The sequence below is a fragment of the Nothobranchius furzeri genome, chromosome 5, assembly GCF_043380555.1.
Source record: "Nothobranchius furzeri strain GRZ-AD chromosome 5, NfurGRZ-RIMD1, whole genome shotgun sequence".
Classification (NCBI taxonomy): domain Eukaryota; kingdom Metazoa; phylum Chordata; class Actinopteri; order Cyprinodontiformes; family Nothobranchiidae; genus Nothobranchius; species Nothobranchius furzeri.
The window spans coordinates 1,785,316-1,811,922 of record NC_091745.1 but is presented as its reverse complement, the minus strand read 5'-3'; the positions used below and the strand labels follow the sequence as shown (position 1 = coordinate 1,811,922).

At 42.5% G+C, this 26,607-nt stretch overlaps 2 protein-coding genes across 2 annotated transcripts; both read right to left on the bottom strand.

The window, feature by feature from the left end:
* Window positions 1–17,302: 17,302 nt before the first annotated feature.
* Window positions 17,303–26,415, bottom strand: mrpl12 (mitochondrial ribosomal protein L12). The gene is made up of 5 exons (XM_054737868.2): window positions 26,216–26,415; window positions 25,008–25,206; window positions 24,843–24,917; window positions 23,380–23,517; window positions 17,303–17,791 (listed from the first exon to the last, which is right to left on the bottom strand). The coding sequence occupies exons 1-5, from the start codon at window positions 26,272–26,274 to the stop codon at window positions 17,675–17,677; spliced, it is 588 nt and encodes a 195-aa protein (XP_054593843.1). The 5' UTR covers window positions 26,275–26,415; the 3' UTR covers window positions 17,303–17,674.
* LOC107383248 (E3 SUMO-protein ligase ZBED1) lies at window positions 19,064–21,535 on the bottom strand. The gene is made up of 2 exons (XM_015955766.3): window positions 20,553–21,535; window positions 19,064–20,281 (listed from the first exon to the last, which is right to left on the bottom strand). Exons 1-2 carry the CDS (start codon window positions 21,388–21,390, stop codon window positions 19,281–19,283), a joined length of 1,839 nt encoding a protein of 612 aa, XP_015811252.2. The 5' UTR covers window positions 21,391–21,535; the 3' UTR covers window positions 19,064–19,280.
* Window positions 26,416–26,607: the final 192 nt, after the last annotated feature.

Here is a 26,607-nt window from a genome sequence, read left to right as displayed (position 1 = left end):
TATTTAGATTTCATGTTGGGAGAAAAACTCAACTAAACCATCTACAACCAACCATCCATCCATTGTCTGAACCCGCTTTGTCCACGTAGGGTCGCGGGGTGGGGGGTGGGGGGTGGGGGGGGGGGGGGGCTATCTCCAGCGGTAGGAAAGGAAGAGGAGCTGTAGACCAGATATTCATTCTTAGGAATATCTTGGAACAGGTCAATGAATGGAACGCAACATTGTACGTCCACTTTGTTGACTTTGAAAAGGCATTCGACTCCGTTCATCGAGAAAGCCTTTGGACTATCATGCGCCAATATGGAATTCCCCCTAAGCTGATTCAGATGGTCAAGATCCTGTATGCAGACTTTCAGTGCGTCGTTGATGAAAATGAAATAACAGACTGGTTTCCAGTGACAACAGGAGTGAAACAAGGGTGCTGTATGTCAGGATTTTTGTTCCTACTGGTGATAGATTGGGTCATGAGGAGAACTGTGGAGGGTAAAAGAACCGGAATCAGATGGAACTTCATGACCATACTGGAGGACCTAGACTATGCAGATGACATTGCCGTACTGTCCTCAATAATGGCACATCTTCAACACAAAACAACTAGGCTGGAGAAGAATGCAGCTAAAGTTGGACTGAGGCTGAATGCTGGAAAGTGTAGGATCATGAAGGTGAACAGTAAGAGGGAAGATAAGCTGAAAGTGGGAGAAAGAGAAGTGGAGGAGGTGGAGAGCTTCATATACCTGGGGGCAAGTGTCACTAAAGATGGTGGAGGCACAGCGGATATCAAGAGGAGGGTTGGATTGGCAAGTGCAAGGCACAAACAGCTTTCAAACATCTGGATGGCCAGTGACATCAGCAAAAAGACAAAGAATTCTCTGTTCAAAAGCCTCGTACTGTCAGTGCTACTATATGGATGTGAGCCATGGAAACTGACAAAGGGAGAAGAAAAGAAACTCGACGCCTTCCAAACGAAGTGCCTAAGGAGGATCTTTAAGACCCGGTGGCAACAGCATGTTTCCAACAAGACAGTGCTAGAGATGGCACAGACCGAGAGGATCAGCGATGAGGTGAGGAGGAGGAGATGGAACTGGATCGGCCATGTGCTGCGAAAGGAGGAGACGAGCGACTGCGCTGTGGCTCTAGGTTGGGCGCCTGAAGGTCGAAGGAAAAGAGGCCGACCTAAAACAACTTGGCGGCAAGTGGCTGAGGCAGAGAGAAACAGAGCAGGATGGTGTTCATGGAACTCAACAAGAAGTGCAGCTGGAAATCGATCCCTGTGGAAAAACGATGTCCTTGCCTTATGTGCCTCCTGGCACAAAGAGAAATGATGATGATGATGATGTTCTCAAAAGATAGAAACTTCTTAATGAGGCATATTTTGTAAAATGCAGAATAAACAAAAATCACTTTTAACGTGTTTTATTGGGTTTGGGGCTGATATATTTAGATTTCATGTGGGGAGAAAAACTCAATTAAACCATCTACAACCAACCATCCATCCATTGTCTGAACCTGCTTTGTCCATAGGGTCGCGCGGGGGGGGGGCTATCTCCAGCGGTCCTGAGTGGAGAAAAGGTCCAGAAAAACTGGATTCATCTCATGTAATGATGGTCGAGTCCTATAGCAGTCATAAGCTATGTTCCAGTCAGAGCTCAGTTAGTTAATCCACATCCACCAGAAGATGCTTACTGATGTGCTGCTAAAATCTATAAAGCTAACAGTCAAATTCCTGGAATGTTATGCCATCTGCAACATTACTGTGTGCAAAGCTTACATACATTTATTGTATCTTTATTGAATGAAAGTGTTAAAAACTGTAAAGTCATCAGATTTAGATGCCTGGAATCAGAGCTGGACTTGTTTTCTGCTGCGACAAGGTCATCACTCAACAAAACCTTCACTCCAGAAATGTTTAATTCTTCTGAGCAGCGTTCACAAGGTGAAATGTTCCTACAAGAATCAGTTGGTTGTTTTGTGCCCAAAAAGCAGGTAAACATTTGAATCAGAACCGTCGTTTTCAAGAAATGCCTCATTGGAAACTCAACAGGGTGATCCAAGAATCCTGAAACCTGGCGGTCGTCTTTTACTTCAATTCTCAAAACAAACTGCATGTGCTGTTCACAGCTTCAGCTTAAACAATCCGTCTTTTCACTGCAGAAGTTGGAAACAAAAATAACTCCATTTTACTAGAACGAGGAAGGATGTGACTTGTTGCCTTGGCTATTTGTGCATCATTAAAGTCAATAATTGGATCTATAATAGATGTTTTCAAGCTCAGATACAAAGAAAGCAGCTAAATCAGGATGTGTACTAATATCAGACAGATTTAGAGGTTTCATCTCCTGCAGAACATTATCTATCATTACCTTATGTCACCAGTCTCCAGAACAACCATATAACTCCATGAGTTTCTGCACAAGTCTGACTTAAAACGTGTTCAATCCGCTGAAAGAGCTGATTTAGACTTTTTTCTTATGCAAAGACTTCTTTGCTGTGATTTTACACAGATTAGCTTCATTCATTCACAAGATCGCATCCTGCTGCATTATCAGAATCTTCTGTTTTATTTTATATCAAACACAGAGATGTCACAAGTCATAAGTCAAATCCTGACACTAATTTAGGAAGTAAGGAAATCGGAGGACATGGAAAAAATATTACTATACTCCTTGAAACTGAGCATGATGGATTGTGCTTTAATTTACTAGGGAATACTTGGGAAAATAATAACTAGGGCAATATTAAATAACACACAAAGCCCCAAACCCACACACACAGCTGCTGGACTGAGCCAAGTCTTCTCACTGAAAAGACCTTTTTAATCCATCTCACTGTTTTTGATAATCCTCGCAGCTCTGAGCTTTTTAATCTGCACCAGTTAAACCAGTCAGGTAAACAAGGCCGTTGTCTGTTGTATTTGGAGTAACACTGTCCCCCACAGGGCAAAGAAGGCCCTCGCCTCAAATTAGACACGATTTAGCATGTTGACTTCTAACTCCTGTTTTGGTCACTTTTATCTTTGTTCTGTTCAAACCAGAGAGTGAACATGTGAACCAGCATTTTGTGTTTAAGTCAAAGGAGTGCAAGAATGAGAAATGCACCACATCTTATTTTACCCCAGCAGCTCGTCCAGAATACCTCTGGATATTAATACTACAGTCACTCTGAGTTTAGATTGTGGATTAGGAAAATGAAGCCCATCTTGGATGTCATTTTCTTTGGGCTTTTCTTGCCGCTTTGCTCATTTCTGAGTAAGAACAGAACAATCTGTCTGTTGTTGTCAAAGTGTGAAAACTACAGGAGGCACAGCAGGTCAAGAGTGGTGTCATGTGACGACCTCCTCACTGAAAAGCTGCAAATGGCTGCAGGAAGGAGACGTTGCCATCATATCAAATAATTTTTCACGTGTGTGACCGCAGGAAGAGAGATCCAAGACAGAGAGGGTGCCGTCTACCTTGTGCAAAGCCTCTGGGCCGAGCTTTGCTGGTTGTAATAGAGAAACACACTCAGTATCAAGGGCACACTAACACACAGGAGACACGTCGAGCTGAATAATTCACCCCACAGTGAATACATTAAACATACTTGTCAGAGCCATGAGAACACATCTCTATGTCCACTTGGCCAAACTGAGGAGAAACCTAAAATATCTTCGGATTTTGGGGAATCAGGGCAGATGATACGAGATGGCATATTAGTGCAAAAGAGTCCAAAAAAGGAGTGTGTGGAATAAAAGTAAAAATGTATCTGAACAGGTCACCAGTCCACAGAGACAAGCTGTCACGGTGAGAGCGCAGGAGGATTGGGCCCAAAAGGCAGAGCACCAGAACTACTCAAGGCAGGAGCAGTTGAAAAAATAAAATTCCTTTTATTTAGGATGATGATCAGACTCAAAAGGTGCTGGACTCTAAGCCTAAAATCTAAAACACTGAAGGACAAAAACAAAAGCTCACTTATGAGCCAGAACCTAGAGTTTCTCAAGAGGGACGAAACAACGCTGACAAAGACGATGGACCACTACTCACCGAGAGACAAGGCAGGGTTTTATACACAGAGGGAGGCAACCAGGGAAACAGGTAACAGGTGTGTGGGGAGTGTGAGCTGAAGGGATCAGGAGAGACTAAGGCCCTGTCCACACGTAGCCGGGGATCTGCCAAAACGTAGATATTTTTCTACGTTTTGGCCTGTCATCCACACGAAAACGGAGTTTTTTCACACGAAAACGGATCTTTTTAAAAACTCCGGCCAAAGTGAAGATCTGCGTTTTCTCCGTTTTGGGTGTCTGCGTGTGGACGGACAAAACCGGAGTTTTAAGGTCCGCAACGTCACTTTCCGCGACAAAAAAATGCTGACATCACGTGTGCGACCTGTGTTTACACTAGCCGACAGCATGGATGCCCTCAGAGCTGCGCTCGCTTTATCAGTTGTCCAAGCGCTTTTTGCTTGTTTGTTGTTGCAAGAGGAATTACTGCTCCTTGCGGAAGACCACAGACGAAGGGCGAGGTTAGAACGGGGGAAGTACTGCCGCCTACAGGTCTGGCATGTCCTTAACAACGTATTTATCCGGGTACGTGTGGACAGTTTTTTTAAACGAGGTGGTGTGGATGCAAGTTTTTGGAGGGGCGGATATTCGTTTTTAAAAAAAAACCCGGCTATGTGTGGACTAGGCCTTAATAACTCAGCGGGGGAGGAACATATTGCACTAAAGGGAGATACTGACTAGATAATATAAATGTACAGAGAACTAAAGATAAGTGAACTAATAAACCTGAAACTAGACACCAGAACAAACAAGAAACACTAGATCTTTAACTTGGGAAACTAAAGAGACAATAACCAAAAGAGAGGGAATCTATGGGGAGACTAACACTAAAATGGGATGGGATAACTAAGTATGAAGTGACTAGGGGGAACATGAGGGAGACCTGGAGGGGGCTGGGGACCAAAAGGACACAGAACATGATACAAGCAACCATTTACACACACACACACACACACACACACACACACACACACACACACACACACACACACACACACACACACACACACGCACACACACACACACACACACACACGCACACACACACACGCACACACACACACACACACACACACACACACAAGTCTCCAGTCAGCCTCACAGGCATGTTTTTGGTCTGTGGGAGGAAACTGATGCACCCACAGAAGACCACAGAAAAACATCCACAGGCAGGATTTGAACCAGTAACCCTCCTGCTGTGAGGCAACTGTGCTGCCAGATTCTCCACCGTGCAGCCACTTAACAATATTTCAAGAATAACATCAAAATGCAAAAAAAAAACTTCAAAAGGAAAAAGTCAGAACCAAGTGAGAGAAAATCTAAAAGACCGTGTCGCCAAAACAGCTGAAGCTTTCTTCATTGGTCAGGGTCGGCAGCACAATGAGGCTCACTTCTTTGTTGACTTTCTTAATTTTTTGACTTTTCCTCTTTATTTGCTCCCACTGGCTGGCATGCAGCCGTTAGCTCATGAACAATTTATAGGAGGACTTTCCTGTTTCATGCTAAATGTCTGTTACATTTAATTCCAGTGGGTAATTATTTGCTAATTCTGTTTTGATTTATAGGGTTTTCTTAAATGCCTTTCACTTTGAGCAAAAAGAGCCATTTTCACCATTGGGTATAAAATCTCCAAGTTGTGGCTACAGTTGTTTCAGTCTTTAACTGTTTTAAACATTTTCTTTTAAACTGAACTAAAAAAACTTCATTTCTGCATTTGCATTCATACTAAGAAGGAAAACGGATGATATCATGCTCTGTACGAATACTCACCTCATACTTTTGAATTCATTGATCATGTTATGACAGTGTCGAGAGGCTGACTGACTGCGGCACAACCGCTCCGTTCAAAAACAGGTAAAGCAAGAGGACAATTTCATTCTACTGTCTGAAATCTTAAAACTCCTACTGCAAACACACTGGCCAGAAAACGAGTGAGGACGTTAATGCAACCAGATGTTTGGACTGGCCACAACAGGACAGCTGCAGAAGCAAAACACGTACCATAAAAATACAAGATATCTAAGAGGCAATGCTCTCATACGGCAAAAATGAACCGGGGTCCAAATGTTTTTCAGCTGCACACTTTTCAGAAATGCTCTTCTTGTTACTTCTGGTTCAGGTTTTAACAGGTTGTTACGTGCAACAGTTTCGGTGAGAATTCAGTAAAGATTAAAACATTTCATGGCAATGAAAGCAAGCTTTACAGTATTTATAGTTATTATTCTGCAGTTTGTCCTTGAGAACTCCAACCTTTTCTCCCCACCTCAACCCTTTATAGGACACTCGTTGAAGTATTTTTTTTCAACCCCGGGGTGTTATTGTAGTCCATAACCAAAGTGAATTTCTGTTGTTAAAATTTTCCAAAATATTTATTTTCATGCAGAAAATTAGAGAAAACAAAGTGATCAAATATGGAGGTTGGCCCTGTTCTGGTAAAAGAAATCCCAAAATAAAACACATAAACAAATTAAATAAACATTATATTTTAAAAACATAGATAATTATAAGACATTTTAGAATAATCCAGCTAATTTGAGAACATCATACCACTGTTCAAAATTACAGAAAATACCACAATTTTTAAATAATATAGAATACATTTGTAAAAACAGATTATTGTGGAATATTTTTGAAGTTATTGAACAATAGAAACAATTTCTGATTAAATATAGATGATTAGAATATTTTATATTTCAGGATCTGCCTCAATGTCATCTTTTTCCTGTTCATCATCATCACTGATGGAGAGATTGGTTGGTGCAATAACTGTCCTCCATTTCCCAGAGAAATCTTAGTTTACAACTGCAAAATGTATTCAGTATCATATTTGCTATAATTACTGTTACCAAGAATATTAAGATGATGTCTTAAAAACAACAGATTTTACCTAAAAAATTCACAATTTATTTTACTTGTTCAGGGCGTATGTTCAAATATGGCAGATTTAATATTCATGCTAAGATTTCATCAACTTCATTGAGTTTAACATTTACAACACATTTATCCTTATTTAGCACAACTAGTCAACCTGGTAATGTGAGAGTTTCATAAACCTAGCATTGTTAGTTTTAGAGATCTGACTGTAAACACGAGAGGAGACCGAGGAGTTTTCTGGCTCTGCAGACACACCAGTATTTGGTGCCATTTAGCCCTGCACTGATTGGTGAAAGGGTGCTATGGTGCAAACTGTGACTAGCTTGATCTCTGATGATTGTTTGGATGAAATCCCATAATTTTAAGAGTTTGTGAAAAGGCACTCCTACATCATTTATGATGTGAGTGAAAGTGTCTAAATATAGGCCCTATAAAGGGTTAACTTGTCTCATCATGAAGCTTCACCAGCCCAGCTGGGACCCCAGACCCTCGTGTACAACAGTTTACAGCCCCTGTGTGTTAGTGCAGGAACACATAAGTAAAAAAATCTGTCAGACTTTATTATGAATAGAACATACAGTGCTCAGCATAAATGAGTACACCCCCTTTAAAAAGTACTAATTTAATCAGCAGCTCAATGACCAAAAGTACAATTTCCAGAATTTTCACAAGGCTGGGTTTTATTGATCACTTATTTAACTCCATAACATGGGATTAAGATTAATAATCTAATTTAGATCACAAAATCTTCAGTTTTACGAACATTGGTTGAATCAAAATGAATACACCCCACAACACCCTGATCTTCTTCTTAGGTGCAACAGTAGCATTAGATGTGTGTTTTGGATCATTGTCCTGTTGGAAAAGTGCGCAAAGTGATGGCAGCATCGTCTCCCTCAGTATAGAGCAGTGCATTGTTGAGTTCATGATACCATCAATGAAATGCAGCTCCGCAACACCAGCAGCACTCATGCAGCCCACACAAGGACACCACCACCACCATGCTTCACTGCAGTCACCATGCATTTCTCTTTGAAATCCTCATCTTTACAACACCATACAGTTTAGAAACTAGGGATGTCCCGTTCCGATATAGATATCAAAAGTAATTCGATATCGGCCCAAAAACGGTGTGTCAGATTATATCGGACTGCATCACAAATCTCCGATATAAGCAGTCCGTTAAGGTTCACATGTTTGCAACCAATGGTCAAGAAAAATGTGTCATTTTTTTCATACTTACTGTTATTAGTTCTTGTTCTCCGATTGAGTAATATCATTTGATCAAGCCTTTCATACATTCCACACCAAATAGGTAAAAGTAAGTATGATTGGTGCTGATATTGAATCAGATTGATATTGGTATCGATATTGTATCGGAAGTGAAAAAGTTGTATAGGGACATCCCTGTTAGATACCATTAGTTCCAAAATCAATGATCTTTGTCTCATCACTCCAGAGACCCAGTAGTCTTCACCTCTTTCAGCATGGGTTCTAGAGCAAATCCTAGGCATGCTTTTGTGCATGGGCTTTAGGAGAGGCTTCCTTCATGGATGATACGCATGCATGCCATTCTTCTACAGTGTGTGCTGAATGGTGTCACAGGAAACGGTCACTCCAGTTTGGCTTTCTACTGCTTTAGCTAACTGCAGTGAACTTGTATGGATACTTTCTTCAACCCTTCTCTTCAGAAGACACTCTTGTTGAGATGTTAACTTTCGTGGGCGGCATGGACGGAATTTGGGGGAAGGGGGGGGGGGGGACAGGGGGCAGATGTATCGTCCCCCCCCCCCCCCCCCCACAAACACACACACACACACTTTTTTCAAAGTCAAGTTTTGACCCCTGCACTTGTTACCATCCAAATACAACATTACGCTATGTTAAATTGACACTGGCTGAGCTCTGGGACCAAGCGGAAAACAACCGTTTGTGTTGAAGCCTGTTTCCCATTAGAGCATACTGTAAAGATACCCCCCCATGCCCCCCCCCACCACCACCACCACCACACACACACACACACACACACACACACTTCTACAGCGAAAATGACGTCCATGGTGGGCGGCCTGGTCATCTCAGTATGGCTGCACTTACATCTTTCTTAAAATTTTGGATCACTTTTGCACACCTGCATGAGCACCGCATCTAAACGGGGGGGACACCCTTGATAATGAGAACAGCCATTTTTACTCAAATACATCAGTTCAATCCCTGTGATCCACTCGCTGTTTATCTCCTCTCTCCCTCCTCACCCGCACCTTCGCGCACCGGTGTTACGTCATTGGAATTCTGCTCGGTTCGGTAACCAGACTCGGTTCCGTGTTTGAAACGTGTTTCCCTACCGCTCCACACAGAAGCGGCAAAATAAAATTTAGCGCTCATAACAAGCGGATTCTCAGCGCTTTGCTCATAAAACAGAAGACCTGCAGGTCTCTGTGAGTTAACACATCCTGATACTGTTCAGGTGTAAACATTGTGCTCCATCCCTGTGTTTGAACTCAGAAGATGCTCCTTGATGCCACAGATTTGTGATGATTTAGCTTGTTTCTTTATTTTACTCCAGAATAAGAGATTAAATTATTACAAAAGCAGCTCAGTGTAGTTAAATTAGTCATTCAAATGATTCTAACATGCTGCAGTGTGTGTGTGTGTGTGTGTGTGTGTGTGTGTGTGTGTGTGTGTGTGTGTGTGTGTGTGTGTGTGTGTGTGTGTGTGTGTGTGTGTGTGTGTGTGTGTGTGTGTGTGTGTGTGTGTGTGCATCTTTACACTGACAAAAATGTAACTAAGTAACTTTTACTTTGAGTACATTTTATTTACAATTCTTTTTACTTTTACTTGAGTAAAAATTTAGGCAAGTACTTTTACTTGGAATTGAGTAAAAAATTATCAAAGTACAGGTACTAGTACTTAAGTAGGAAATTTTAGTACTCTCCACCTCTGATGTGTTCTTAGCCAATGACACAGGCGATCCTGTGATTCTGCTCTTATTAGACCTCTCTGCTGCTTTGACACTGTGGGCCATAATAGTTTGTTATATCGGCTTGAACGGTGGGTGGTAATCACCGTACGTGCACTGGAGTGGGTTAGATCCTACCCCTCAGGGAGACGTTTCTGCGTGAAGCTTGGTGACTTCTTTTCCACCAGTGCTAACCTCTCCTGAGGGATGCCTCAGGGGTCTGTCCTAGGGCCTTTGCTGTTTTCCCTTTATCTGTTGCCCCTTGGTTACATTTTTGAAAGCATAAGATTAATTTCCACCTGTATGCTGATGACTGTCAAATTTACTTTCCCCTGAGAATGGGATAGGCAAGATCAACTAGGCCTTACTGGATTGTCTGGAGGTGGTCAGAGCATAGATGGCTTCTAGCTTCTTAAGTTTTAATGAGAATAAAACTGAGGTAATTGTTTTTAGCCCCAGCATAAATATTGCCTCTGGCCTAGACACTGACCTCTTTTTGTTGGCCACCTTTAAGAAAAAGCTAGTTAGTAATCTAGTTGTGAATTTGGGCGCATCACTACAGCTGGATGCTCCTATTAACCGTGTAGTTCGCTGCTGCTTTTTCCATCTCCGCCACATATCTAGGATTAAGCCATTAGTGTCACGTACTCAAATGGAGACGGTAGTCCGTGTTTTCATCAACTCTCAAATAGATTACTGCAACTCCCTCTACTCTGGAGTTAGCAAGGCCGCTCTAGCTCAGCTCCAAATGGTACAAAATGCTGCAGCAAAATTCCCGACTGGCACCAGGAGGCATGAACACATCACACCAATCTTGGCGCTTTTGCATGGGCTTCCAGTCTCTTTTAGAGTCAAGTTCAAGGTACTCGCGTTTGTTTTCAAGTCACTACAGGGCCGTGCACCATCATACCTCTCTGACTTAATCACCCCGTACACTCCATCATGCGCTTTGAGGTCATCATAGCAGGAGTTGTTGGTCGTTCCGTGTGTGCGGTGCTCGACCAGAGGTGGCAGGGCTTTCTCAGTCTGGGCCCCCAAATTGTGGAATGACCTTCCATTAGAAATCAGACAAGCACCCTCTCTACAGGTTTTTAAGAGCAGGTTGACCCATTTTTACACCATGGCATGCCACGAGCCTTCTTAGTCGTTCTTATCTAGGTTTTTAATCAATATCTTTATTGTTTGAATCCATTTTGTTTTATCTTAGTCACTGCATGGTCGCTGTTGTTTTACTTTATATCTTTGTTGTGTGTACAGCGCTTTGGTTCAATATCTCATTGATGGAAAGTGCTTTATAAATGTAATGGGGTAATTATTGTATGTATTTGGGTGCTTTTAAAGCTTCATATACTACCCAACACTTTGACCAATGTGATGTGAATTTCCATATAAATATGGAAATCCAGTCTGATTGGTCTTTGAATGTTTAACCAGAAGATTTAGAATTCTTTGTTTATTCAGGGAGTGTAGGACACTTCGTATTGATTGAAGAAGGGAGTCAAGTTTATAAAAAGCAAGAAATTTATTTTCTAAATTAAAAACATGACAACTGGACAACTTATGTGATGAATGAATTTAAATGGATGGAATGTGAGGTGTGATGATGTGTGAATGTGATGTTATCAGAACCTTCGTATCTGGAGAAACTGAGTTCTGAGTGGGAGTGAATTTGGTCTGCCTTAAACTAACAAAGTTGGTTCTTATCAAAAACACATGAGACGCAATCTGTTGAGTCTACGTACCCTCGAAGACCTCCGTGGTAGAGCCGGAATGTGTTGAGGTCCGGGGACCCCGGAGGTACCGAAGTCCGTAGAAGAAACCGCAGTGCCGACTTTCCCGGTCTCGAGTTGTCTTCAGGTCATGACAGTTGTTATTTGCATCTTAGGAATAACTCTTAAGGAGTTGAAGTTGATTCAGCTTCATTCTGAAGGAACCATTTGCGGTCAGCTGTAGCTTGCAACAGGCTTTTGACAGCTTGTCAAAAGATGCTCTGAGTTAAAGAGGGTTTGCCCAGGATGGCCGGTCCGGAACTTTCTCAAGAACTCACAAGAACTAGAACTGGAAATGCCTCATGGTGAAGTGAGCTTTGTTTTAATGATCGTCATATTTTGATTTTCTAACAAATCAGAATATGACATGTAGAAGGGTTTTACCAACACACCTCAGAAAACACGCCTCGCGTCAGATACAGGAGTTCTGATTGGTAGAACAGAAAGCAATGTGTCAGGATATTAGCTTAACCTTGTCATCGTTACGTGTCTGAGTGTGTGAGCTGTCAGAGATAGTGATTCACTTGTTAAATCAAAAATTACTAAACATAACATCATAATATTTGTCCACAGTAATTTAACACAGATTAATCAAAACATTGTTATTATCCTTCAATCATTATTGTTCCTTCAACCATAGGATTATTTACTCGTCTTGTTCATCATATGATTTAATTTTGAAAGTTCATCGGTCTTGTGCTGTGAATAAAAACCAGTCTTAGATAAGAGTGAGCTTGGAAAGACCTTGGTGAGGCAGCAGTATCTTCTTGCAGATTAAAGCACCAGTTAAGACTTATGTCTCCATTTGGCCCGATACTGAAGAGGTGACCTGTAGATTGAAAAACAGACCATTTCCGGAGGCTACATGAATAAAGATGATGATGATAATTTAATTTCTCATATTTTCTGATGTTTCTCTTCCATGTGGAGCCATTGCAGAAAGCATGAAATAGGAAGGGCTTTTCTTTGGTAAGTAATGCTCTCACCTGTCTGCTGCTGCTGGACACTTCTTAAAAGAATAATTAGACTCACCTGTGGTTGAATGTCAGTTCATTCTAATTTTATAGTCTCAAGTGTGGCTTTTCTCCTAAGACTGTAAGGGGGTGTACTCATTTTTCCGACATGCGCTTAAACGGATTTGTTAGGAAAATCACTTTTTCATTTGTGCAAATAAACACATCTTGTTTGCAATCAACGGCCCACATTTGTGGGGGTATTTAGTAGTTTGGTATCTCATAGAAAATGTTGATTCTGAAAGGAAACTAAAGGTTTTTTGACAAATGTAGAGGGGTGTACTCATTTATGCTGAGCACTGTATTCACCCTGGTCAACATGCCATCTTTGGGGTAACTAAAGAGATCATTTTACTCATTTCTAGCTGAAAATTTCCTGTGGAACAAATGAAAGACAGCTTTCACAAATCTCACCTTCCTTCCACAGTCGTGATAGTCCATCAGGCATGTGAGCATAGCTGACATGCTTAATGTGGCCACTTATATGAAAGGATGTATAATTGTCAGTAGCTATGGAGAACCTGCTGTGTTCTCATTATAACATGGTCTGAGTTCTAACAGCAGCTTTATGTCAGCCTGCATGGTAAATGGTAAATGGCCTGTATTTGATATAGCGCCTTCTAGAGTCCTGGAACCCCCCAAGGCGCTTTACAACACAATCAGTCATTCACCCATTCACACACACATTCACACACTGGTGGGGATGAGCTACGATGTAGCCACAGCTGCCCTGGGGCGCACTGACAGAGGCGAGGCTGCCGAGCACTGGCGCCACCGGTCCCTCCGACCACCACCAGCAGGCAACGTGGGTTAAGTGTCTTGCCCAAGGACACAACAGCAGCGACAGACTGAGCGGGTCTCGAACCTGCGACCTTCCGATTGCGAGGCGAGCACTTAACTCCTGTGCCACCGTCTCATGATGGGAGAATGAAAAGTTATAGATCCTTTATCAGCAAGAATCATCATCATTAGGATAAAAATGCTTCTGAATTAAATTATAGTGGCATGGCAGATCAAACGTCTTTATTATGACATAAATAAATCTGTTCAGTGAACTCGTTAAACCTTCTCTAAAACAGCTGAAGTCCCAGTTCGGCCTCTTATGAACCCTTTTGGAGAAATTGCATTATTTAAAATAATTGAATAAATTTACTAGTTAACTTTAATTATGTGTTTAATTCAAATGCATCCAAATGCACCAAGTGGGACTTTCTGGTTGGAGACTTTTGTTTGTCCTCTTCATCCTGTTTCTGTATGCGTTCAAATCAGCAAACCGTGACAGAGAATAGGTCGTCTCTCATCTTAAGGGGAAAAAGTATGTGAACATATCAGAAACATTCCTGTTCCATTCTAGCTTGGCACCAAGGCCACTGGTGATAACCGGATGACCTCCCACCACCTTCACAGTGCTCTCCATCATCTTCACCCTCACCTCCTGCTGCGTTTCTAAGTGCACCTGGAAATTATGGGCAGAGTCTCAGTCACACCTGAACTGAGAACAGCTGCACATCTGAGCAGGTGTCAGGAAACAAGCAAGAGTCGTTTCCATCTGAAACCAGTGCACAGCTTGACCAGTGAAACCAGAATAGTTCAGTCATGAGTCTAAACTTTCTACAAAATAACATTTGATCACTTACTACTCTTATTCCATTCATTTTATACCTACTTATCCATGCAGGGTTGCGGGGGGCCTATCATCAGCAGTCTCCGGGCAAACAGGCGGGATACACCCTGGACAGATTTCCAGTCCGTTGCAGTTCTTGTTGTTCTTATATCATAGAAACAACAAGATATTTGAAACACTCCTCAGATATTTTTGGTTCATAATGAGATGATGGCATCAGCCAGTTGCCATAAATAAAATCTGTATTGAAGATTTCTCCTTTTCCACCACTTCCCAGAGGTTCTGGCCTGGATTGAGATCTGGTGACCATTGGAGCACGGTGAACTCATCATGTTGTATAAACCAGTTTGAGATGACCTGATTTTTGGAACTTGATGCATTATCCTGCTGGATGTGTGTGTCCACTGTGGACATAAAGAGATGGACACGAGGGACACCAATGTTTGTAGTAATGCTGACATACATGTCAGAAAGTTCAGGAGCCAATCACCATGGCTGGGGGAGGAGTCCTAGAGTTTATAGTTTTGGGGGAGCCCAAAAAAAGATCATGCTTCTACCTGTCTTACTTTATCTATTGGACTCTCAGCAAATGAGGGATTCTATTGAGTGGAGAGGACAGAGAACGCTGAATGTTGATGCGCTCCTGCACACGGGCACAGAGTAATCAGCTCAAAGTGGTGCCACCCAAAAAATATATAATCAGCACACAATCTGTCATGTCTGCTCATATTATCTGGTATTTCCTGTCTTTTATTTGTGCCTGATGCGCTCCTCTGCTGCGGCGCTCAACACCCGTGCTCTGGTGGCTTCACCTCACTGGCGCAACGCGTACTGCGCTATTTTTGTGGCCGGTAGATCCCTGTGATCTACTCGGTTCAAAGGTAACTCATGAGGTGAAAAAGTAGGAAGCCTCAGCAGGACTGAGAGGAAATGCAGGAAGATAAAAGACACAGGAAGTTTTTTTTTAAATCAAGAAAATAAAATTAAAAAGGAAAAATTCATTTATCCCACCACACGTTTTAACTGTCTAAAGCAATCATTTATAAGCTTGTAATATTTATATATTGATACAATTCAGATCCCACACCCAGGGCCGTTTCAACACATTTTGGGGCCCAAGGCAAAGTAGACTTGGAGCTCCTGCCCAGAGAGACAGAGGACATAAGGAGATAACAAAAGTCAAAATGTCCCCGCAGGACAGGTTAGTGGGTTTGTAGATAGCTGGTTAGTGATCAAACCATTAAATCCTGCTTCCGCCCACAGCCTCCTGCTGGTGTTTTTGTTATTAGCAAGAAAATAACAAACGTCTCAAATTTTATTGGAAGTTCAGAATTTTTTTATGTTGCAGCATTTTCTGCACTTGCTTCATGCGCCAACACATTTCAGAAATGTGACCATTGGGTTCAAACAAATCCAACTAGGCCAACCATTTCCTTTCATGATGTTTTTTAGATTGATGCTATTTTACTGATAATTGTTTGTTTTTAAAGTTAACATATTTCTGTTGATCTAAAAACAATACCCAATAATAACCTGTTAAAATGCACCAGAAGGCAGAAAATGACATCTACTCTACTGAATATTTCAAGGGAGGCAGACACCCCCCCCCCCCCCCCCCCACACACACACACACACACGTTTTAATGCTTCTGACACCCTTGAGTAGTTCTATTAACATTTTCTTAAATAAATATTCCACATGTTCATGTTTGAAACCTCTATGTGCATCAGTGAGGCCTAAAAGTCTGTTACAACAGAATACTTCAGCTCTCGCTATCCAACCTTAATCAAATCCAGAGGGTGTGTTAGGGAGGCAGATGCACTTGAAGACTCTACCAATATACCCGCCATAATCAGATGTTCCTGCTTGTTGTTAAAAAAAACACTTCAGAGTCTCCTTAACCCTCCCACTGTCTTCATGGGTGACCCAGCGAGGAAAGTTGACCACTGAGCAGGATTGATGGTTTATCCCTTGAGGTCCACGTAGCAGGGGTGCGGTGGTGCTCACTTCTTACCCCTGCTACATGCTAACAAGTAGCTCGAGATGCCCATCTCCACCACGCCAGCCGTGAGCCACAATTAGCTGATGGCCAAGTCAGCATTGTTTACTTGATCTCCAGAGTGTCGAGTGGCTAGTTTTAAGTTTTGTGTGGGTTAGGCAGGACAGGTTGGAAATTGATTACATTCAAACTCATGAGTGGGCCACCGTAGCTGCAATACCTTCTCTGAACTGCATGGCGCAAAAAAGTTGCATTTTTTTCATCATGATTTCAATGGATTTCACACGAGGCCTAAAAGGACAACTTTCCCCTTTTTGACTTGTTCAACAGGTGGTGAAATCATATAAATACCTGGAATGAACATTTCTGGTAGAGCACAAGGCTGAGCAGCCCAACCTCCAGACCTACTCAACATTTCTGTACCAAGATAAGTGCAGCTGGTTTGTGGAAGGAGTGTGTGTGTGTGTGTTTGACTAATATAAAAATATACCATGTTATAATCCCAGTTTATCCACACTTCCTTAAATTGACCCATTATTGAAGCGATTTCTCATGCATTTATAGGCGTTCATCTAAATACTGATCAATGGCATTTTCAAGAGATTTTATATTATAAAACATTATATTGTTCCTATAAACCAGGAGTGAAAGTTGTACATAGTGACATACTTCATCTTGTTTCCTTGTCTGCTTGCTGACAGTGCCATTAAAAGCTTTTTGGTTCTGGTTTAACATTTCTAATAATTACCGATACTAATTTTACTTTGTGCTCTGTGATTGACTCCATACTTAATCACTTTAGTTTCCAACAGCTAAAAATATTTTACAAAACCACTGAATCACTTTATTATAGTGCAGACTACAGCGCCATCTAGTGGCATTCTGTGATAATCTCCAGAACTCTAATTCAGCACCAATGTCACCTTCGAGCCTTAATCACTGTTGTCAAACTGCAGCAACAGCATCATTTTCATAATCCTGTAACATCTTATTAGAGTCCAACACAAATAGCGCACACCACACCATGTAAGAGAGGATGTTAGAAGGACGTTTTGGTTTTAATGACATTAACAAATATAATAGTACATGGACTGTAACCACGCTCCTACAGCTCAAACCGTTCTTTAGTGAAAAGTTGATCAGCTTTACAGAACGACCAGCTGATGGTTTCCAGGCCAGAATCTGCGTAGCCTGTTTGCTGTAAATCAGAACTGTAAACAGCGTGGTAGTCATTAGAAAGATCAGTCTGAGTTGTACCGCCCACCAAACACTACTAAAAGATGCACATAAGAAAGGCATTTCTTTGTTTCCTCGGTTTCTGATGATCCTTTTCTCTTCTTAGTTTTTGTAAAAAAGAACAATGACATGAAGGACGAAGTACATAACCAGCAGAGTGAATTTACTCCAACACCACAGTGCCTCCTGCTGTCTCCAGTGCCGCTTTCAGTTTCTCTGCTTCTTCCTTGGATACGTTAGCACGGATTTCCTGAGGAAGGGACTCCACTAGCTTCTTAGCCTGATGAGAAATGAGGGAAACAAGATTTTACAAAATTACCAAGCTAGTACCGCAGGGAGGCAGATGGGCAGCTTCTAGTTGCTCTGACACTATAAACATGCTGCATAAAGCTCAACAGAGTCGGACCTATGTCTAATTCTTTGCTCAAATATGACTCTCCGGGTGCAGCATGTGACCCAGTTTGTCTCGGGAAGCTTACAGACTCCCGTGATGGCTCCTTGTCCAGTTCAGGATTTATGTCAAACTACAGGTCCATGTCTTCAGGTCTCCGCCAGGTACGGCACCTCCATTCATTTCTTCACTGGTGACTAAAAACCCTCCAGCCACCTGAGCAGGACTTATTGGTGGTTCAGAGAACAAGACAGAAGACTCAGGAGGGACCGGGCTTTCTCTGTGTTTGCCCCCGGACCATGTGACCAACTACCACCTGACAGTAGGCGGTCTGCTTCAGTGCAGAGTTTTAAATCAAAGTTGATTTAGCATTTTCACCGTTTGCCATCAGGTTAATTGGGCTGTTGTTTCTGTGCTTTGTATTTTCTACTTTTGTTTTCATTGGCTTTTGATAATTTTGTAAAAATCCCCCCCCCCCCCCCCCATCTATCAGTACAGCTGTACATTGTGTAGACTTTTGATGCATCAAGTCACATTCATGTGTTTTTAGAACCAAAACAAATAATTGATAAGGATGGCTTAGAGCAGTGGTTCCCAAACTTATTTAGCCGCGCACCCCCTTCTATGCACCCCCCAGCCCCCACATCAGGGCATGGCTATATATATATGTATATAAAAGATATAGCCATGAGGCTGTTAATAGCCTGAATGTTACATCCACTGTGTTCTATGTGTGAGGTTTACAATGTCAGAATTCGGTACTTTTTAAGGTACCGACCGAATTCCACAGTACCGACCGACCGAGCACCGATTCACGTCATTTGAAACGGTGCCTCGTTTCGGTACCCGTCCTTCACAACGAGAACTTGTCTAGACAGTTAAAGTTAAAGTCCCATCAGTTGTCACTAGGGCTGGGCGATTTTGCCCCCCAAAAAAATCTTCGATTTTTGAAGAAAAATTCGAGTTTCGATTCGATTTTTTTCCCCAATGCACTTAAAAAATGGCTGCAGACATCAGATATAGTGTCAAAAGTGCAACTTTATTGCTATGATTGTCCTCAAGAGTTAAACTGCGTAGAATCCCAAAACAAAAAGTAAATGAGGCTCTGTCATTCAACAATTTCAAGCTTTAACCCAGGTTTAAACAAAAGTGCAACAGCTTCACAGTAGCTTAAATTTTCTGTTCAAGAAAACACATTAATAAAAATTTTGTAACATAAAATTACCAAAAAAATAAAAATCTCAGTATAGTGTGAATACAAAAATGAAACAAGCCTGTGGCAGACATATAGCCTGCTCAAAGAATGAACAAATCTGTAAACGTTTATAACAACAAAATATGTGCTTGTTAGATCTCTGAAAAACTGTGCATGCTCATTCTAAACATTTTTTGCAAGAAAGATGAGCCTGTCCACAACATCTGGCTTAAGGCAGGCCCGGTTGCAGGTAACTATTCCTCCACCTACACTAAATACTCTCTCTGAGGGGGCACTAGTGGCTGGAACAGAAAGATATTTTTTAGCCAGTAAGCTTAGTCTTGGAAAGTTGGGCTGATGAAGCTTCCACCATTCAAGAGGATCTGTGTCTGGCTCAATGTCTGGAATAAGTAAATACGTCGCAAGCTCAGTCTCAATTTTTGTTTTCTCAGATTGTGGGTGTAGCATGGTGGATGGTGCAGATTTTTTAAAGAAGGCACCAAGAGTCATTTTCTTTTTTGGCGGGGTGTTCTCTTGAACAGCTGAGGGACCAGCTTCCTCTGTGGTAGAGTTGCAGAGAGCAGAGATCTCAGACACCGCTCTTTTTTTGACAACTTCCAGTTTGCTTGCATCAATGTAGGTTGTACGGAACCTCGGGTCTAAAAGTGTGGCCATGTCCAAAAGTTCCTCTTTCTCCAAATCACAGTATTTACTTTCAAGGTAACGCATGATGTTAGCTTTGATTGTTTTTGTTAGCTCCAAATCTTCCTCCTCTGGCAGGAGGAGACTTGTTTTAAACAAATGCAGCACCGGTTTGATGCATGACACACTGACATATGACTCCCCTGACAGCGCATCAGTGAAGTCCTGGAGAGGTTTCACTGCTTTGTTGGTGGCTTCCAATACTTCCAAATCTTGCCACGTGGGAACAAGATGACGCGTTTTCTTGTCTGCACCCAGGACACGAGTTATTGCCTTCTCTTGCTCAAGAAAGCGCTCAATCATCTTTTGACGAGACCCCCAACGAGTTGGGGATTCTGAGATCAAAAGATGCTGGGGAAGTCCAAGCTCAGCCTGCACCTCTGTCATGTCTCGCCTTTTTTTCCAGCTGTAGGAGAAGGCGGATACAGCTTTTTTGCAGACCCCTATGGCCCGATCGATCCTTGGATCCTTCACACCACTCTCTGAAATAAATGTGAAGACATTTAGTATATTTTTTGTCACGCCAAGCTTAAACTGCATTACAATTGTTTTGTACTTTTATCACAATTTTAATAGCTGTAACACAGTTTAATGCATAATGCAGATTAAGGAAAAGTCAGGTTTATTTATGTAACCCAGTCTGTGTGTAAACCAGTTGAAATATATACCATATTCTGGCTATTAAATTACAAGCAAACAGTGCTTTACAATGTACAAGTATGTGCACCTATTTATTTTTACACCAACTCTTACCTATAGCGTTGTGGAGTCTGTGGCCAAAACACTGCAGGCTGGGCCAGTTGTTGTCCTTAAGAGCTTTTATGATGTTGGTGCCACTATCAGTTGTCATGCAGACGAGTCGTTCCTCCGAAAGTCCCCAGGAGCTGAGAGCGTCTTTTAAGCCATGGGCAATTATTTCACCAGTGTGGTTGTCGGGGAAATACGCTGTCTGAAGGCAGATGCTGCGCAGAGTCCAACTAGTGTTGATGTAGTGAACCGTCAGGCTCAGATATGGCTGCATCGTCCGGCTGGACCACAGGTCCGTTGTGGCTGAGTAGAACTGCATCTCCTCCAGCTCACTGCGGATCTTTTCCCGGGTTGTATTGTACAGGTGAGGCAGCGCTACATCGGCGAAATACTTGCGACTGGGGACAACGTACCTCGCATCCAACACTTTCAGCAAGTGATTAAAGCCTCGCTTTTCAACAGAGTAAGTCGGCAGCATGTCTGTGGCAATATAAAAAGTGACCGCCTCTGTAATCGCTTTCCATCGCGCTCTGTTCTTGTCATAAGGTACACAGTTTGTAAAGCTCTCAGGAAGTGTAGTCTGCTTTTTAGCAGGTGTGCTAGAGGAGCCGCTGTCGCTGCGGAGCCGGCTGCACTTCTCCCATTCTTCGGGATGTTTATTCCTCAGGTGCTGAAAAAGATTTGTTGTACTGCTGCTTCCAGTAGCAACAGTTTTGAAACATATTTTGCAGCAAGGCTTCGTCTGTGTTTCGTCTGCTGGATGAAAACCAAACCAGTTCCAAATTACGGAATTACTTGTGCCTTTCTTTGGAAGTAGTTCTCTGCTACACGCTGCCGCTGCCATGTTGTTTTGACTGTGTAGGCAGAGGCGGGCGGCGGCTGGCTCATATCGCGCTACGGCAACAAAACAAGGACAAAACGCGGAAAAGTCCGAAAAAAACTTTAGTGTCAAAAAATTCGAGTTTGCAAAATAAAAATCGTTTTAAACTACAAAATCGATAAATAGATTAAATCAATTTTTTGCCCAGCCCTAGTTGTCACACACACTAATGTGTGTGCGAAATTTGTTCTCCGCATTTGACCCATCCCCTGGGGGAGCGGTGAGCTGCAGACACAGCCGCGCTCGGGAACCATTTGGTGGTTTAACCCCCCAATCCAACCCTTATTGCTGAGTGTCAAGCAGGGAGGCATTGGGTCCCATTTTTTCAAGGTCTTTGGTATGACCCGACCAGCAATTGAACCCTGATCTCCCAGTCTCAGGGCGGACACTCTACCACTAGTCCACTGAGCTAGACAGCTGCGCATGCGCAAGAGCGTTATGTCATCGCTCGCTGCGAGCCAGTTGGAAACAGAGCAGCATGGTAGAAAGAACGCACGCTAAAGCTTGGGTCCACTTCACTAAATGTGATGGGTAACTGGGTGATGATGAAACCAGCGACAACGATCTAAGTGAGATATCCTCATCTTAATCTGCTCCGGTAGGGAAATAAAATGTTTAAGATAATGTTAGCTTGATATGTTAGCTTCCGTTTCGCTAATGGTGCGTTCGCTTTCTCCTCGGAACTCAGAATTTCCGACTAGAAGAACATGAACGCGCTCTAAAGTTTGGCTTCACTTTACTAAATGCGACGGGTGATTGGGTGAAGATGAAACCAGCGACAACGATCTAAGTGTGAGGCATCATCGTTTTAATCTGCTCCAGCAGTTAAATAAACTGTTTAAGATAACGTAGCTTGATATGTTAGCTTCCGTTTCGCTAATGGTGCGTTCGCTTTCTCCTCGGAACTCAGAATTTCCGACTAGAAGAACATGAACGCGCTCTAAAGTTTGGCTTCACTTTACTAAATGCGACGGGTGATTGGGTGAAGATGAAACCAGTGACAACGATCTAAGTGTGAGGCATCATCGTTTAAATCTGTTCCAGCAGCTAAATAAACTGTTTAAGATAACGTAGCTTGATATGTTAGCTTCCATTGCCACCATTGTTATCAGCTAATGGTGCATTCGCTTTCTCCTCGGAAATTCTAACTTCCCAGTAGGAAAAATCAAATGAAAAAAGACGGCAAAAGGAATGAAGATACACAGTAAATTTAGTTCACAGTAAAGATGTTTGCTTCAGTTTAATTATCAGCTTATAAAACTACAAGGACGATGTTAAAATACATCAGTTGTATGTTATTTATCGTGATATTTATCAAATATGGTTATACATTGAGAAAAATATATATCTAATTATAAAAGAGAATTCAAATATTAAACACTCAAAAGTATCGAAAATTGGTACCGTTAAGTACCGGTATCGATTCGTAGGTACCGGGAATTAGTACCGGATCGATTCAAATGTCAAAGGTACCCATCCCTAGTCAGAACACCTGCATGAGACAGGTGTTAATTACAATCTGCCAGAATGACTCACCACCTTCAGATTCCTCCAACACCGTTAAAAATGATCAAATACGGAACATATCGGCGTGCGCAGGCCAGGGCGCTGAAGCTCGGCGCGTTGTTATTATGATGCTAGGGCACATGTGGAGGACACGCGCGCGCGCACGCAAAAATCTACCTGTTTTCAATTACATTTATTGTGCCCACTTACTTTTTCTTAGGCCCACCCACAAATGAGTTTCTGGCTACGCTAATGGTGACATTTGACAGACTTCTCTGAGCTCCGCAGCCATTACACTTTTCACCTCGCGCACCCCTCTTTGGGAATCCCTGGGTTAGGGTTAGCTTAGCTTAATTTAGCACACAGTTCAGACACCATTAGATTGTGACACAGCAGAGAATTGATAAAACGGCCACAAGAGACATAAAAGGAGAGAATTTCACTTACCTGCACCAGGTTCAAGCCTTGGATGCAGTTCTTTACTTCTTTTATAAGTTTAACTTTTTCAGCTGCGTTAAATTCTGTCAGTTTTACTGTGAACTGTGTCTTCTCCTTTTTGACGGGAGCCTCCTCATCATCTGCAGCCTTGTTTTACAAGAAGAAAAATAAAACGTGATACTTTTGTTAGCTACTTCAAAAACAAACTTTTTCAACATAAACATGACTTGTTGATTTGACCTGTTGTTTCAGATTACCGTAAATCCTCTAATACAGGCCCGGGCCTGTATTTGACTCAAGCTCATCAAGCTCCAGGCCTTTATTGGAAGGAGGGCCAGTATTAGAGGCAGGCCTCTATTTCTATTTGAGCAAAATGAACTAATGGTTCGTTGGAGTTTTTGACAATTAAAATTGAGCCCACATTTTCAAAGTTAAACACATTTCTTTTAACAACGGTAGTTTCTGCTTCAGCCCTCTCCCCCCTCCCCCTGCTGCAGCGGCTGCAAACTCACTGATGCGCCTGCAGCCTCTCAGAGTTCCTGCTGCTCTAAACATTAAAATAATTATTTCATTTTCTGTTCCTCACTTCTGATTACCTTCAATGGTGTCTGTTTGTTGCAACCAGCAGGTACAAAAACTAACTTGTTTTTTTTTTACTATTTTTCTGTCCTGCCTGTTTATTATCTTCCTGCATCTCCTCTCAATCCTAAAGAAAAACTGCTACCTGGGTTCATAGATATTCACCTCATGAGTTACCTTTGAACTGCAGTTCTAAAAGATCTACCGACCGCAAAAACAGCGGAGTGCTCGCTGCTTGCCGGCCTCATCAGTGATCAGTGCGTCACCGGATGACAAGTTGATGCGCCCCGCTCCACAGCAAAACGCATCAGGCGCAAATAAAAGACAGAAAACATCAAAGGAAATGAACCGACATGAACGATCGCGTGTTAAATAATTTGGCAACACCTGATTGTTACTGTGGCCGTGCTCAGGAGGCAGATCTACCGACCGCTAAAACAGCGGAGCGCTCCCTGCTTGGCGGCCGCATCAGTGATCGGTGCGTCACCCGAGGACAAGGTGAAGCGCCCCGCTCCACAGCAGCGAAACACATCAGGCGCAAATAAAAGACAGAAAACATTAAAGGAAATGAACAGACATGAACGATCGCGTGTCAGTACCATCGCTCTGGCACAGCCTCCTCTTTGTCTCCGCACGGTTAAAGTTACCCTCGCGGTCTATCACTGGCAAATCAAAAGTGAGACATGACCCCCCCCCCCCCCCACTTGCTTGTTACCACATTCCACCCGGCCACAATAAGAGACCGGCCTTTATTCACCTCCGCCGACTCCGACACCGGCCAAAATTGGAGACCCGTCCTTTAATTGAATACCGGCCTGTATTAGAGGATTTACGGTATATTATATTGTTCTGGTGACTTTTCCTTTAACCATAATCAGAGAAACTGTTTGTACCTGAGCAGCAGGTGCAGCAGATGCAGCCATTGCCCCCATAGGCATCATACCGACATCCTGAATGTTCAGTGTTTTCTGTGGAGGACCAAACGTGGTTATCCAACACAAATCACCCCCAGATTTGTTACTCAGACTTGCATGTTGTTAAAGGAGATGTGTTCTAACCTTAAGGAGCTCGTTGAGGTCTGACACCTCTAACAGAGTGAGGCTGGCTATGTCGTTGACAAGCTGATGGATTTTTGGAGCATACTGCTTGGGTGCTCCATCTAGTGGAGGCGTGGCAATGGCATCTGACCTGGTGGCTTGACTGGTTTTCAGATATCTGAGAGCACACAAGGCTGGCGTCTGCTGCTGAAGCTGTTGTCTGAAACATGAATGCAAGGTGATTAAATCACTGCACCTGGAATACATTTACACATACAATCCAGGTCAGCAAATTGTAGATCTTGTTAAAACCCACTCTAACCCCAACTCTTTGGCTCTTTTTCTAGTTTATGCAAATCTTTCCAAAAGCGATTCTCAGCTGTTGAATGGAGGTTCATTTTGAAAATCCTCTGCAGTAGCTCTGGAGGTAGAGTGGGTTGTCCACTAACTGGAAGACTGGGTTCGATCCTGGCTCCCATCAGAGAATGCTGCTGTTGTGTCCTTGGGCTAGATACTTCACCCGCCTAGCCTGCTGATGGTAGTTAGAGGGACCAGCGGCGCCAGTGTTCAGCAGTCTCGCTTCTATCAGTGTGTCCCGGGGCAGCTGTGGCTACAATGAAGCTCATCAGTGTGAGAATGTGTGTGTGAATGACTGACTGTGCTGTAAAGCACCTTGGGGGGTTGCTAAACCCTAAGAAGGTGCCATACAAATACTAACATTTAAAATTAAAATCCCGTCTGGGTAAAAAATAACATTATTGCTTTATTAAAACATGAACCACGTCTAAGATAACGCTTTTGTTGTTTTCATGTGACTTTAGGGGTGCAGCTACTCTGGGTGTCTAATTATCATAAAATAACTTCCAGTTTCTTGAACGTGACCTCTGTTTATGCAGGGAAATACTTCTAAAGGTGGTCCAGACAGAGAAAAACAGCACACATGGAACAATTGCATTTGATGGCACGTTTAGAAACGTAAGCTACAACTCCATGAATACAATATTAATCTCTGTAAGCTAACTTAAGAAAATTCCACAAATATAAAACCCACGTTTAACTGTTGTCAAAGGCTATATTCAGTATTTCCTAAAGTTTAAATCACAATATCTTATTTATATCAAATATGAGCAGGAGCTGTTGTCTGCCCTTGAAGTAAATGAGCACACCGCTATGTTCGGTGGTTCCGGTGTTGGCTAGCTAGCTAGCTAGCGTTGTTACCCGTTACGTACCGGTGTGTGCTCCCGGCGGCCCGCAGCGCGGTCCGGAGGCAGCGCCTGGTGCAGTACATCTCGGCTTTATCCGCAGCGAAGAACTCCTGAAGACCGCTGAATGAGAACCCGCTGCTGTCACAGTCAGACCTCTGCCTCAAAGGCACATGGCGTCCTCTCTGCTACTGACCTACCCACAATGCACTGCACTGTTAGAAAGCTTACAGGAGCTCACGAGGGACATGCACACAAAGAAAAAAATACATACTTTCGCATTCCAGGAACTGTTTATTTGGATTTTTTTAAAGGACAACCCGTATTTGATTTAATCACTTGACTGAAGCTTGTGACTTTATTTAAATACAGTGAAACTATAGAAATGAAAATGCTGAGTAGCAGGTTCCAAGGTTTTT